Source organism: Lucilia sericata, unplaced genomic scaffold (genome assembly GCF_015586225.1).
Source record: "Lucilia sericata isolate MDLA Ls3-8-SP2 unplaced genomic scaffold, ASM1558622v1 Contig000115F_arrow, whole genome shotgun sequence".
In the NCBI taxonomy this organism is placed as follows: domain Eukaryota; kingdom Metazoa; phylum Arthropoda; class Insecta; order Diptera; family Calliphoridae; genus Lucilia; species Lucilia sericata.
Genome location: NW_023994147.1, coordinates 493,419 through 509,197, shown reverse-complemented (window position 1 = coordinate 509,197; position 15,779 = coordinate 493,419). Strand labels below are relative to the sequence as shown.

The window sequence follows — 15,779 nt, the reverse complement described above, 5'->3', positions numbered from 1 at the left end:
GAAAATTCTTAGAATTCTTGAGTTTTGTCTATTTTCTTCTATTGTGTTACTTTTTTTTTCTCTTCTCTTTTCTTTCTTTTTTTTTCTATAGGCATAAATTATTTGCACAAACGACTAAAACATTTATATGACCTCATTTTTCAGGATATCTCGCTGTAGGAGTAAGGAAATTCGATTGACTAAAAATGAAATAAAAACAAATTCGAAATTTATCCGCACGCAAAAAAAAACAAAACACACTAAAAACTTTTTAATTTAAACATTAACCGCAACAAAACAAATTCAGATTTATTTTCAAAAAAATACAGAAATTTCAATATTTAAATACAAATTAATTGCAAGCAAGAGTTTTTTTCGTTACCAAAATTTTGCAACCATTTAAGTTACAACCCCATAGAGCAACCCTGGCTTTGTTTTTTCATTTTTTTGGATTGTTCGTTCTAGACACCGGCAGAAATAAGCTCAATCACCAACACAACTCACTAACTTAGTTAAAAACTTAATTAAATCAATTAATAATATTAATTAAACTTGTTATGAATTCGTTGAACCTTTTGCTCTTGTACTAAGCCCGGCAACTCAATTAAATTTGTTGGTAAAAATTGTTTTTCTTTTTGTATGCATTTGGTTGCCATACTACATATATATTGTACTACTTCTATCACTACTTCTTTAAATGCTGTTTGGTAATTCAAATTATGAAAACCTTAATGTTGTTCAAATCTTAAAGCAGTTTATTGTTAATATATATTTGTGCAATTCACAATAGGTGTTATATAGTTGTATGTCATATTAAAGACTTGGTTTCGCAACAAAAACATACAACACTATGATACTGATTGTGAATTGGACAATTGTTTTTCTTCTTTTTGCAAACTATTTTTGATATAAATAATTTACACTACTTTTTTTTTGATACTATTTACTACACTGTAACTAAATACTACTACTATTTGATACTACTTTTTCATTTTACTAAATATTTACACAACTTTAAATCTCGTTAAAACTCGCTTAAAACGTGCATATATTTTGTTTTAATTAAAAATATATATTTTCTTTTTTTATTAATTTTTGTAAAATTTTGTTCATGTTACTTTTTTTTTTAAAAGAAACCAGACATTATTTAATTTTTAGTTAATTTATTATTATTTTTTATTAAACTATAAATATGTTTTTGTTAAAGATCTATTTAAAATCAAATTGTTCAATTCACAATCATTGTTGTAGCGTTGTATCGTACGATAACAATTGTGAATTAAACAAATACAATAAAATTATAAAAAATTTAACAAACTTAGGTTTGCTTAAATTTTTTATAATTCTTAGCTTTTTAAAGGATCTTAAATTTGTTTTTAGTTAATTATTCTATAATTTGAATATATAAATATTAAAAATAAAAATGTAAATACATTTAATAATTTTATTTAAAAGCATGGAAACCATTTTGAAAACAAACTATTCAAAACAAAAATTAGTTGTAACTAATTTTAAAATTCCTTGGTAAATTAAATAAAATTTTTAAAGTTTTACATTTTTATATTTACACCAAAAAAAAATACTTAATAATTGTTATCGATATTTAAAATATCGAATTAAAATTTTATATAAATATAAAAAAAAAACTTTGTAATACACTCAAAGAATAAAAACTATAATTATATAAGTAGGAAAACAACGTAACGCTATTGTTAAAACTATTTCTTTGAGTGTAAATAAGCTTTTAAGGCTTTTTATAATTAAATATATTTGTAAGACTTTATTCAATTAAATGGAAAATTTTGTTAATTTAAAAAAAATAATAAAGTCATTTTTAGTTAAAAAAAGAAACTGTTTAATATATATATCTCTTTTTAATAAATCTTTAGAATTGTTTTATAATTATAAAGAGAATAAAGTCATGTTAAATTTAAATTTTTAAAAATAAAAGTTAAAATTTTGAAATAAATTTTTGTATAAACTAAAAGAATTGTCATAATGGATATTTACTAAATTGTAAATTTATTTAAAGAACAAAACATTGAAAATATAATTATTCAATGGCTTTTTTGGAGTGCATTATTTTTCCCCTAGTATGTTTGTTGGTCCAATTTTTATTTTGTTCCTGATTATGTCTTTTGCTATAGAGGTATTATAGAATATTTTGGAATAACTGGGGCTATTAACTGTAGTTATTAAATCCTAATACCAGCTTAAAGCTTTGACATTGCTGCAGTAATTTATAATGTTAACTATATCCTACATGCATTACTTAGAAGTAGTTTAGTAATGCTTCTTGTTATTTGTAAATCTTTGCATGATTATAATGATTCTTTATTCATACCCCCACAAAGTTAGGTCAAAACTAAGGACATACTTGGGTTTATTATGTTAATCCCTTTGTTCCCCCAAGAAAAATAATAGATAATCTCAATGCCCAATAAAAATTCGAGCCTTTTTGGGAGTGGATTATGAACATCAGAATAAGCGAGAAATTAAAAATATGATAACGTACCATTAGTGTTCAAAACAAACTCAATTTTCAGACCTCATTTTCAAAGTTAGGCCAAAACCGAATTCACTGTACTAAATCATAAGTTATATATACTCCCTAAGATCCGAAAATTTGCTTACGCGCTTGCCTTGATGACTTTTGTATGATGAGTTCCCACTTTTAAGCATGTTCCCTCAGATCAAAAACAAGTTGGAATTGTTTGAGACCACTATTAACAAAAAATCATGCAAATATGTCATAAAATTAATTTTGGGTCCATTTAGATATAATCTACAAAAATATTGTCATTAAGTTTTTCGAGATATTATCTGAGTAAATCAAAACCACCAAAATCATCTTGTATATAAACTATGCAATTTATATCGTACTTTACAACTAACCCACGTCTGTCAAAAGCACTATGGTGCCCAAAAGATAGGTGGTATAGGGTTGGTCAACGTTTACATCTATTCCCTATAAAAATTTCCCCCGAAATACTGTTTTAACAGTAATAAATACATTGAATGGGGATCTTCAGAAATGACTACAATGGTCATAACTTAATTAAGAAAACCAAATCTCTTTACTAGTTTTCATAGGGATCGGGTTATAAAATGCTATGTATATTTAAGTCCATAACAGACCCAAGTCCCCATGCTCATATGTATTTATATCAAAATTTAATAACTCATTAAGCCAGTATATCGTGGAAAAGATTGCTCGGTTAACCAGCAGACTTGAGTGATACCGTGAGGGTATCAAATCGCTCCTTATTGTTTTTTTACTAATAAGAGAACTATGTCTTAATACTACAGCGCGCACTCTGAACTTCAATAGAGCCAGCAGTTTTTTATTTGTGATATCCTTCTTATGATAAATTTTATCCTTCTATGATAAATTTTTACGAAGTTATTAATCTGACTTTCATACACTGGATTTGTTAATATCAATTAGTAGTCCAACTCCAGACACGGATTTTCTTTTCTCCAGAGTTGAATAATAAGTGTTTTGCAATTGCTTCTTGATCGATAATCGATATTTCGAAACAGACGTAGTCAAGGAAATATTCTCCATAGTTGAATTTTTTGTGCTCGTAACTTTATTGGCAATTGGAAAATTGTCTAAATTATGACTCTATTTAAATGAAAGTGTGGTAAGTAATGAGAATCTGAGACATTGGCCTAACGAATTAAAGCCCACCAAACCTAAACTAAGTATTTTTTAAGTTTAAGGCTGGATTTTTATTCTAAGGCGACTAAGCCATGTCCTTCCGCCTGTCTGTTGAAATCACGATAGGAAACATACGGGAGGAGCTAGACAGTTGATTTGCGTAAATATTATTTATTGATAAGGTTTGTTTGGTATTGAAAAAGGGCAATATCGGTCCACGTTTTCGGATACAAGGTCCCCCAAAAAACAGCTTTTACGGGCATAACTGTTTTAAAAGTACGAGTATAGCGATGTAATTCAACATAAATAAGTTTCATATGAGTTTCATATCCTACCATCAAATTTTATGAGGATCGGTCCATAAATGACCCTACCCCCGTATAAAGTCCCCTTCAAAAAATTACTATAACACTCATTACTGACTAAAAATACGAATATAGCGATGAAATTCGATACACATAGCGAGACAAAATCTCTCTACCGTTTTTTTATTAGCAGCACATAAATGACCCATTTCAGAAGTTGACTTCAACGCTCATTACTGGCTAAAATATACGAGTATATCAATGAAATTTGACAAAAGTAAGTTTCTTACGAGCCATCATCTCTCTACTGCCTTCTATGAGAATCGGCTCATAATTGACTCTACTACCCCCCATATAAGGTACCCTTCAGAAATTTACTTTAACGCTCACAACTAGCTTAATAATACCACTATAGTGATGAAATTCGTCACAAATAAGTTCCTCGCGAGCCAAAATCTCTCTACCATTTTTTTTTTGGAGAATCGGTCCATTATTGGCTCTACCCCCGATTTAAGGACCCCTTCAGAAAATGACTTTAACGCTCATTAATGGCTTAAAAACACGAGTCTAAGGATGAATTTCAAAATAAGTAAGTTTCTAACGAGCCAAATCCTTTTAGTAATGATCGGTCTTCATTTGGGTTATGTTTGGAGAATTCAGAAAAAATATTAATACCTTAAGCTTGTGGAATTTAATTATTTTCTTTCAACACATTTTTTTTTTATTTTTTTTTTTAACATTTTAAAGATTTCATATCATAAGGTAATACATTTTTTTTATTTATGTTTAAACAAACAATCTTGTTTATTTAATGCGTTTGCTGGAAACCACACAAAGATTGTAAAAATGAAAATAATTCAAAATATTTTATATAAAGTTTTTCTTTTGTTTATTTTAAAAGAAATTTTTTTTTTGGCAAACAGGTATTGTTATTGTTTAAATGGAAAATAAAATAAGATTTTAAAATCTTAAAAAAATGTTATAAATAGATTTAGTCAAAACACATACAAAAAGATGAAATAAATTTTATAGAGTTTATAGCACAACAATAAAGTAATGAAATCAAAATATAACAACAAAAATACTAGATAAGACCCTGAATAAGAATTGAACAGGTTAATGTTACGAAGAAAAACATACGCCCACCCTCAACTAACAACTGAAATAATGTGGAGAAATGTATTGAGATTTTGCCAAATGTCAGAAAAGGAAAACAACAACAAAATATATTTTAATATAAAAAAAAAAACTGAAACAATCAGGCATGTCACTGACTTTGATTATATTTGTAAAAAATAGGTATGATGACGATATTTAGATTTATAAATAAATTAGTTTTTTTAAATAAATCGTGTTAGAATAATTAGTTTTGATTTATAAAAGAAATTAAAAAAATATATTTTTTCCAAAAAAATTGACGCCATTTTAAAAAACAAAAGCCTTTGTGATCAGATCAGATCAAATAATGCAACATTTTTATTTAGAGATCACAAAAATGCACTTCAAGGGCAACAATTTTAAATTGAAGATCAGAAGGAAAGTTATTCTCCAACTTTTACATTTGAGAAAAGTTTTGATGTCTAATTATTCTCAATTTGAGATCTGAATTGAATGTTTTCGGGAAATCCAATTCCTTTGTATCAAACTAAATATAATTAATTAATAATTAATCCAAACTAATACAGGGTGTAATTGAAACAACAACATTTTGATTGATTTTATTTTTTATAAAAAAAAAACACTGCAGTACCACAGGTATGTCTTGAAGTAAAAAAAAATCTAATAAAATTAATAAAAATCTTTAAACATTTAATAATTTATAAATTTAATTTTGTATATTAATATAAAAACTTTAGGTAATATGGAAGATGAAAATGAGGTATTCAAATGGATATTGGAACAAAAAGCCGATGAAAGTATTGAGTTAATCGATCGTGAAACTTTATTTGAATATATCGGCTCGAAAGACTTTTTGGCGGTAGTATTTTGTAAGTAAACATAAAATCAACTAAATAACGATTTTAACTTTTTTTCAATTAATATTTACACTGAAAGAAATTTAACTACCAAAACATGAACACAAGACTTTAAGCGTGTTTTCGTTCTACTATTTACAACAAAAAAGTTTCTACCACTTATTGAACTCGTAACAACGTTTTACTACTTAATATTACTAGATTTTCAAATAGTTTCTTTTACTACTTAGTTATTTTTACTAAAAATCGAAAAAAAACTGTAACTGCTCAGAAATTAATTAACTTTCTATACTGTTTTTTTTTTTTTTTAATTCTATAACTTTTTTTAACTTTCCGTTATTAAAAAATTAATATTTAACAAATTTTACGTTTTATATGGTTTGTTTCCCCCTTTCAGATAAAGAAGATGATCCCGATTCCCCAAGAGTTTTACGTCACATCGAGTTGATCGATGATGAGGCCGCGGAATATGGTATACAGATTGTGAAATGTCATGACAAATTAATGGCTAAGAAATATGGTTTCCGTAATCCACCCGGTATTACCTATTTCCGCAAAGGAAAATATATTAACTATGATGGTGACATTGATGATGAGGAAGAAGTTTTGGATTGGCTAACAAGTCCTGCCAATATGGAAATGACCGATCATATTGAACAAGTCAATCGTAAAATGTTTGAAAAAATACGCAAATCTTCCGATTATCTAGCGGTGATATTTTGTAAGTATTCGACTAAGTTTTTATAGACAAAGGGCGATGTCATTTAGGGCCTAATCTAGACGAGTCCCATGATGAATTTATATTTAACTGATGTAATATAAGGGCTGTTGATCGCTTATTTACCATAGTCTCAGATCAGAATCGAACGCATGACCTCTACACTGACAGACTTGATTAACTTACGGAGAAACCTTTGTTTACACGAGGTTTAAAACGAGATAAACGGGCCTGTTGTGCGCTCGTTTACCAGAGTCTAAGGTCAGAATCGAACCCATGAACTCTTCACTGACAGATTAGACTACCTTGTGGTCCCCTTGGCGTGAGTTTAAACACATTATTCTTATTGCAGCAAGTGTTAGTCTGTACAATAAATTTGTAAAGGGAAAGGGGTAAAATATCGCTCGTACTCCGAAATTCGTTTTTCGGGTACACAAATTTTAAAGGGAACAAGAAATATTGCCGAAAACCCCAATTCTGTGTAAAGGCCACACATTTTTAGCAGGACCATTGCCGACTATTTAGTGCCTTCAAGTCATCACTAAATCTGAACTTTAAATTATTTTAATGTGTTTTTAATTCTATATTATTTTTGTTTTTAAACCCCAAAGACAGTGAAGATTGCAAGCAGTGTCCACGTGTTTTAGCTGAGGTAGAGCATATTGACGATGAGGCCGATAAGGCGGGCATTGACTTTGTTAAAATCGATGATAAACAAATGGCCAAGGAAATGGGTGTATTTGCTTTGCCCGCCATTGTATTCTTTAAGCCGACTTCTAAGGAACCAGTCATTTACGCCGGTAAGATTTATTTCGGAAATTTCTTCAAAATTTTTAATGAATTTTATACCAATTTGGAATAATAACTAAATATTTTATGTTTTTTAGGAGATCTTTATGAAGAAGAACAAATCCTCACTTGGTTACTCACGCAAAAGGATCCAAGTGGAGATGTTATCGAAGATCTTGAAGGCGAAAAACTTATTAATTTAATTGAAGAATCTGGTTCCATTGCTGTTTATTTCTGTAAGTTTTACCTCCAGAAAGTGTGAGGTTTATAAATACTTTTTCTTGTATAAACATTTTATTAACAAGTTGTAATCGTTTTGGTGGCAAGAATAATATAAAATGTTGACTTAATGATTGATAGCTTAGGGATCTGAATACATAGAAATCAGATTCTATTAAAAAGAAAAAAAATTTCCAAAAACAAATTTTTCACCTAAAAAAATTAGTTTTTTCAGATATTCTCTAAAGATACGAAATTTCTCTAAAAATTCGAGTATTCACTAATAATCCGATTTGTTCACTAAAACTGAAAACAGACTGAGAAACATCATCTCATACAAATACATAAGTTAAATGAAGCTGAATTCAGTTTTATATTTTTCTGTTAATATTCAAAAGTTGTTCCTTTCAAAAGTAATAAAAAAGGTATTAAATTAGGTGGAAATAAAGAAAATCAATAATAAGTACAGAAGCAGTTTTAATACTTTAAGTTTAAAAACACATTTTATATTATTTTTTGTTACACTTTTGCGCAAAAAGGTTACAGCTTTCATTGTTATAATCACCGTCAAGGATAATAAAGTAAATAATAAATAATTAATATACAATAATAATATAAATTAAAACAACTATAATTAACCAACTTTAAATAAGAAAAACAAAATCATAATAATCAGCTCTTTTTATAATTCAAGAACAACTTCTTCTAACGTGTGACTAACCAAGAAATTAACAAAAAAAATCTTAACGTTTTTTTGTTATAATTTAGCTGCTCAAGCCTTCTTTAAAAATATTTCTATTTTATTTTCCAAAAAAAAAAAAAAAAAACACAAACTTAAATCTATAAACAAAATATACAAAACATTTGGCCAACACTTCCAATGAACAAATAAACCCAAACCAAACAACAAATTACACTCGAAAAATAATCTAGGGAACAAAACACAGTGTGACATCTGCAATTCAAAGGCAGCACGTAAAGCCAGACTGAAAAAAGAGAAGGAGCAACAGGCACAAGATCCAGGAGCAGGGGCAGCAGCAGCTGCTTTTGCTGCTGCCGGCGCAGAGGGTGAGGGAGGAGAGGCAGGAGCTGAGGCGGCAGCTGGCAGTGAGCCATCGACACCCACTTCATCTAAACAACATGAAGAGGGTACTGAACATAAAATAGAATACTTAGCAAATCCAACAAAACTAATGATGTTGTTAAGTGGTGTTATTGTTTTGATTTCCCCGAAAATGTATCCACCCAGCACCACCCATTATTACACCGGCATTATATCACTCGTACCCCTACTTTTCTTACCTTACCCTAGATTATTAAACCCAGTTAAAAATAATTTTAATGTTTTTAGTCTAGTTTCCCCAACTCCCTTAAAGAGAAACTTCTTCCTTCATTCTTTATTATTTGAAATTTAAACACAATCCGCCCTAAATGATTTAAACTTCCTCTACAACAACTAAACTTTTTTTATTTTTGTTAGAGTGTAATTTTTTTAAATATTTTAATTTTATGTTCTGTGTTGCGCTTGGTTATTATTATCTTTATCTTTGTGTGTGTGTTATTTTTTCTGTTTCTGCTTTTGTTTTTTAAATTATAAATTCAGGATTAAATTTTTAATAAAACTAACTTTGGCACTCAACTTTTTCATTAGATACGGATGGCTGTGAAACTTGTACCAAAGTGTTGGAAGAACTGGAAAACATTGATGATGACTGTGACAAACATGGCATTAAGTTTGTAAAAACCAAAGACTTTTCAGTAGCCGATGGTTATGGTGTACACGATTATCCAGCTCTGGTGTACTTTGAAAGCGGTATACCAAATGTTTTTGAAGGTAAGCAGCTATCAATTGTTATTTACTCGAAACGTAAAAACTATTTAATCTTTTGTGTTCTTTATAAAGGTGAATTACAAGAAGAAGAGGAAGTCTTACAATGGCTTATCACCCAAAAGACCGAAGATCGCATTGAATTGATCACCAGACAAATGTTGGAAACCATGGTAGAGGAAACACAATATTTAGCTGTTTATTTCTGTAAGTTTTTCAATGTTATACAAATTTTTTTAAAATGGTTCATTTCATAACAAAACCCTTATTTCCAAATAAAAATTCCCCCCTCAAAAAACAAAACAAAATATTGTAAAATAAAAACCAATATACAACACAAAAAAAATACACTTTAATTCAACCAAAAAAAAAACACATCATCCAAACAAAAATACGCTCCAAAATCATCAACGTCACGAATTTAGTACCACCTGAGCGCAAGGGCCATAAACAACCTGCTTATTGTAGAACATATTGTGTACCCATGTCCAATAATGAAGTCAACTTTAACAATTCCTCCTCGAATACCCATAAATCCAAACAATTCCTTAAGAATTACATTTCACGCAAAAGAAAACGTATCGAAAGTCAAGGTATTCTACAAAAACAAAAAATGCAAAACAACAAAACTCTAATAACATCCATTACTCTCTTTTTGTCTATTTGTGTTCCTTAAACATAATGTGAATCTAATTTTAACCAGTTACCATGTTTTTTCTTTTCTTAATGTTCTAACAATTTCATACATATAGATAAATACGTATTAATACCAGCCAGTCAGACAGCAGCGCGTATTTATACATTTCGCTCATTTACATCAAAAGTGATATAACTCAACGTGTTTATATAACTTAAAAATATCTGACATGCGAAAATCTTTGAGAAATATACATATGTATATCCTTTTATAAAAATATCTACTACTTAAAATCGACATAACCCAAATTCTTATTGCATTTCCAAACCCCTGATTTGTTTAAAAATCATAATATGACTTCAAACATTCAAAACCTTTTTTCTGGATGTTATGTTTTTTGAGTTAGATCGCTATTGATGTAAATGAGCGATATGTGTAACAGAGATGTAAAAGAATTAATTCGTGTTTTGTTTGTTTGTTAATTAAACGTTGCTCTATTTTAAAGTTCATTACATAATATCACGAAAAGTATTCTATTGTATTATATTGAAATTTAAAACAATTAATTCTTTTTAGTCTCTGAAATTGTGTCCAACCTAAATAACGGATTTTTCTTAAATGGAAAAAAATCACTTTAAAGTGAAATTGCTAATACATTTAAAACGAATTTAAAAAGGACTACTCCATATTATAGTCCAAGTTTATTTTACGGATCTAGTGTACTTTACTTCTGGGTTGAACAGCATAAACATTGGGGATGGAAATTTCAGTACTATTGCACATTTTGCTGTTCATCTTTACTTCCCTATTGCTCAATACACCACAGACCAGTCAATAGATTAGTTCATAAATCAGTAAATAATCTAAATAATAGAATGGTGACTAGACTATAGACTAGACTATAGACTAGACTATAGACTAGAGTATAGACTAGACTATAGACTAGACTAGACTATAGACTAGACTATAGACTAGACTATAGACTAGACTATAGACTAGACTATAGACTAGACTATAGACTAGACTATAGACTAGACTATAGACTAGACTATAGACTAGACTATAGACTAGACTATAGACTAGACTATAGACTAGACTATAGACTAGACTATAGACTAGACTATAGACTAGACTATAGACTAGACTATAGACTAGACTATAGACTAGACTATAGACTAGACTATAGACTAGACTATAGACTAGACTATAGACTAGACTATAGACTAGACTATAGACTAGACTATAGACTAGACTATAGACTAGACTATAGACTAGACTATAGACTAGACTATAGACTAGACTATAGACTAGACTATAGACTAGACTATAGACTAGACTATAGACTAGACTATAGACTAGACTATAGACTAGACGATAGACTAGACTCGGGTAAGATGATTGGACTTTCAGATCGCATTATAGATTTTATAAATTAAGGGAAATTTGCGAGGTTATAGCTTCTCAAAAATGTTCAAAAACGAGTTTTTTCAAACTTTATGACTATAAATCCGGAAAACCGGACGTGGTAAATTAATTATGAGACCTGATTCGGACTCAGCGTTGCTCAATCTGGGTTTCGATTTGTTTCATGTGTATCTGGTTATTTTTAAGGTTGATTAACATAATAAAATAACAGTGTCTTTATAAAAATGTGTTTTTCGGTATTCTATAATACTGATCGAAACCTAATTTTTGAAATACATATTTCACAATCAAATATTCTGTCAGAATATCGGTATCAGATAAAATCCTCAAATATTGATAATTCTTTAGTTGTAAATTTCCAGAAAGAACCTTTAATAAATATTTAGCAATTTCATAACTTAAATCGTTTTATATGTGTATATATATTTTATACAAATGATATCTACTCAAAAAAGTCTTTAATAAAAACAAATCCGTCTATTTAGTTTGGTAACGAATACCTTAATTTTTGACGTTTTCTAAAAGCTTTTTTTTTTTTGTTACTACTACTACCACTTCAACAAAGCGCCATTAACCCCAACTAAATCTAAAGCATCATGGAAATAATACTTTAAGAAGACAAGGCCTTATTCTCCTTATTATTAAATAAAAATAAAAAATAAAATAAATTGTAATGTATTTTCCAGATAAAATCAATTGCAATATTTGTGATCAAATTTTGGAGGGTCTGGAACTGATCGATGATGAATGTGATGTTTTTGGTATACACATGGTTAAAATACAGGATCCACAACTAGCAAAACGTTATTCTATTAAAACATTCCCAGCTTTGGTTTACTTCAGGTAATAGTTTCTAATATAAAAAACAAATTGTACTTGGATTAAGGTTTTTTTGTTTTGTTTTTACAGAAATGGCAATCCCTTGTTATTCGAGGGTGATTTGCAAAATGAACAGTCGGTTTTGGAATGGCTTATCGATGATGACAATCGTGAATTGGCCGATGAAATTGAAGAGGTCAATGAGCGTATGTTGGAGAGATTAATGGCTGAATCCACTTTATTGGTGGTATTCTTTTGTAAGTTGAAAAAAAATACTTTTTTAATAAAAAGGAAGGATAATTTGTTATGTCTTTATTTTATAGATGATGAAGATTGTGCTGAATGTGAGGAAATTTTGGAAGAATTAGAGGAAATCGATGGTGAAGCAGATATGTTTGGCATTGATTTCGTTAAAATTGCTAGTGTTGAAGCTGCCAAAAAATACGATGTTGTAAATATACCTTCATTGGTGTACTTTAGGTAAGTTGATGTGTGCTAATGAATTGAATCATTAAATGTTTAATGAATTTACATTTTAGAAAACAAGTTCCTGTTTTATACGATGGTGATCTCCACCAACACGACAAGATCATAACATGGTTGACATCACAAGATGTTTTCGAAATTAAAAACGAAATCGAAGAGGTCAATCGTAAAATGTTGGATAAACTGCTAGAGGAAAATGAATTTATAACAGTATTTTTCTGTAAGTTTTGTTGGCAATTCAAAAATTAATTATACAAATTTAAATATTTTTCTTTTAACAAACCCAAGATGAGCACAATCAACAGGAATCAATTGCTGCATTGGAAAAATTGGAAAATATTGATAGTGAAACGGATAATTTGGATATAACATTTGTCAAAATGGCCGATTCCCGTTATGCCAAGAAATGGGGTGTTACCAAACTGCCAGCTATGGTCTACTTCAGAAGAAGATTCCCTAGCATTTATAGAGGTAAATTTCTACTTAAAAGCCATAAAATTTTCAATAATTGTTTATATTTTTTTCTTTCACCAGGTGATCTCCTATCTGAAGATGAGGTTTTAGAATGGTTGCGTAAAAATCGTTTCCGCCAGCCCGAATTGAATATATTCATGTATGCCTTGATAGCCTTGTCTGTGGCCTTTGTCATGTACACCGCCTTTTTATTACAATGTTTTAAACCAGCACCACCACCGCCACCACAACATCCCAAACAATCGTGATATGTTTTAGCTGTGGCTTAAAGGATTAATTTATTAATTTGTAAACTAATTTTTGATTTTTGTTAACAAACTTCAAAAAGCTAAACTTTCTTTTTCTTCTTGCTAGAGAACAAAAACACAGTTGTACCACATTGACGGTGTTTTTTTTAACTCTTGAAATTATCATTCAATTTAACGAAAATTTTAATTAACATTTGTTTGCTCTTTCTTTTATAAATTGATCATTTATGATAAACAAAAAAAAAAACTAGCACATTATCGGGACTCTTTTAAATTTTACTCTTTTAAAAACAATTTCTCTTTTTCATTGCGATTTTCTTTCTTATAATTTTCAAGCAACTAACGAACGACATTTAAAACTTAATTTAATTTTAATTAGCGAATCATTTTTACTTACTAAACTGCTCAAGTATACTTGGTAAACAGAAAAATTGTCTACGAATTCTAAGAATTTGTTTAAAATAATTTTGATTTTGTTTTACAAAGTTTATAAAGAGTTAGAGAATAAGAGAGTCCTTTTTAGTTTGTTTGTGACACATAGGCGGTTTAGCGGTAAACCGACTAACACAATAAAACACAAACTTTCTAAAATAGTAAATGACTTGACTTCATTTTAATATATTTTTTTTTTTTTTGATTAATGTGTTCCAAATATTTAAAGACCCATACTTTATTTTCAATGTTTTCGAACTCAAACTAGGCGAAAAGTTACTAAAGAAATTATAACAAAACAACAACAACAAACTACCAAATATGTATGTATAATTTTAAATGTAAAAACAACGATTTAGATATTTCGATATAAAATAAATAAAATATAAATAATAAACAAAAACAACAAATTGAATGCAAAATGTGTATTTTTTTTAATTAATTAAATAAGTTTTCAAATAAATACCTGGGAGATTTTAGGCCAATTCGAGTACCTAAAAATAAAAAAAGACCAAAATTAATATACAGTGTAGTAAGAAGCTGTTTTTGTAAGAAAGCTTTTTTGTAAAAAAAAGAAAAACTATTTTTGTAAGAAAGCTGTTTTGTAAAAAAGCATTTCTGTATAAATGCTATTTTGTAAGAAGCTTTTTTATAAAAGAAAAACAATTTTTGTAAGAAAGCTTTTTGGAAAAAAGGTATTTTTATAAGAAAACTTTTTTGTAAAAGCTATTTTTGTAAAAAAAGCTATTTGGTAAGAAAGCTATTTTATAAAAAAAAAACTATTTTTTCAAAAAATCTATTTTGAAAGAAAGCTATTTTTTAAGAAAACTGTATTGTAAAAAAGCCCTTTTTGAAAAAAGCTTATTTTGTAAAAAATTATCTTTAAAAAAGCTCCTTTTGTAAAAATTCTTCATTTGAAAAAAATTTTTTTGCATAAAAGCTCTTTTTATTTCTATAATAAAATGTCCATCTGTACGAGTATTGTTAAAAACCAATTATGAACCTAACAAGATGAAACTGGACTAAACGAAGAAAAAGCCATAAATCGGGTGAGACCACTCCTTAAAATTTAGTTAGTACAAAATGTTTCGTACATCTGATGAACTTCCTGGATAATTCTCGGGAGAAAACCTTAAAGACCAGCTGAAATTTCGTTTCCCAGAGGATTTCTTATCTTGAAGATAGATAACTATGTCTTCTATCTAGGCCTCAAGCGATATTGGCTAGAGCTTTAAGGACCTTATTTCCATTTTGCAATTTGTAATTAAAAAAATTGATCAAATTTTTTTATTCAAAGATTACAGGCGACAGATAGACTTAACTTGGACTTCGCCGGCTATAACTTGAACTGCTTGTGGAACTAGAAGGAGTTTAGAAAAAAACTTCAACCTGTTAAACTCTGAGTAGCTCTTGACTATTCGTCTACTATTGAGCGAGGTATGATTGATATATCGACTTCATTCATATTCAAAACTAATTAACACGCTATAGGACCCCAATTATTTAACTTAAACAGAAACAAAATAAAGTAAAGCTGTAATTTAAGATATTAAGGATAAATTTAAAGCAGATTTCTCAATTTGAACAATTAATAACCCATTTCAATTTCAAGCTCTTTAAGACCACTGTTAAATAAACTTCAAACATCATCATTTAGACATAAATACACATTTTGATTTCTTAACTGCTTTTGACTTTAATAAAAGAAAGCTTTTCATTCATCAAGAGTTAATATTAATAAAATTAACTTTTACGACTACATTAGATATTAAAAGAAAGC

General features: G+C 28.7%; 1 protein-coding gene across 12 annotated transcripts in view; it reads left to right on the top strand.

Annotated features, from left to right (window-relative positions):
- The window catches only part of LOC119600472, a 49,508-nt gene extending 35,094 nt beyond the window's left edge, over positions 1 to 14,414 (top strand). For 4 of the 12 annotated variants that reach the window (XM_037950715.1, XM_037950721.1, XM_037950716.1 and 1 more), the window contains 14 exons: positions 5,805 to 5,936; positions 6,322 to 6,645; positions 7,254 to 7,442; positions 7,530 to 7,667; positions 8,584 to 8,799; positions 9,302 to 9,484; positions 9,554 to 9,685; positions 9,904 to 10,071; positions 12,227 to 12,383; positions 12,450 to 12,616; positions 12,683 to 12,839; positions 12,899 to 13,065; positions 13,134 to 13,316; positions 13,380 to 14,414. In XM_037950715.1, the coding sequence (XP_037806643.1) occupies positions 5,805 to 5,936; positions 6,322 to 6,645; positions 7,254 to 7,442; positions 7,530 to 7,667; positions 8,584 to 8,799; positions 9,302 to 9,484; positions 9,554 to 9,685; positions 9,904 to 10,071; positions 12,227 to 12,383; positions 12,450 to 12,616; positions 12,683 to 12,839; positions 12,899 to 13,065; positions 13,134 to 13,316; positions 13,380 to 13,567 (2,501 nt within the window). In that variant the 3' untranslated portion in view covers positions 13,568 to 14,414. Of the gene's footprint in view, positions 1 to 91; positions 1,105 to 5,804; positions 5,937 to 6,321; positions 6,646 to 7,253; positions 7,443 to 7,529; positions 7,668 to 8,583; positions 8,800 to 9,301; positions 9,485 to 9,553; positions 9,686 to 9,903; positions 10,072 to 12,226; positions 12,384 to 12,449; positions 12,617 to 12,682; positions 12,840 to 12,898; positions 13,066 to 13,133; positions 13,317 to 13,379 lie in introns of those variants that run through there. The other 8 variants (XM_037950719.1, XM_037950718.1, XM_037950722.1 and 5 more) reach the window with 5 other exon arrangements.
- The last annotated feature ends 1,365 nt before the right edge of the window (positions 14,415 to 15,779 follow it).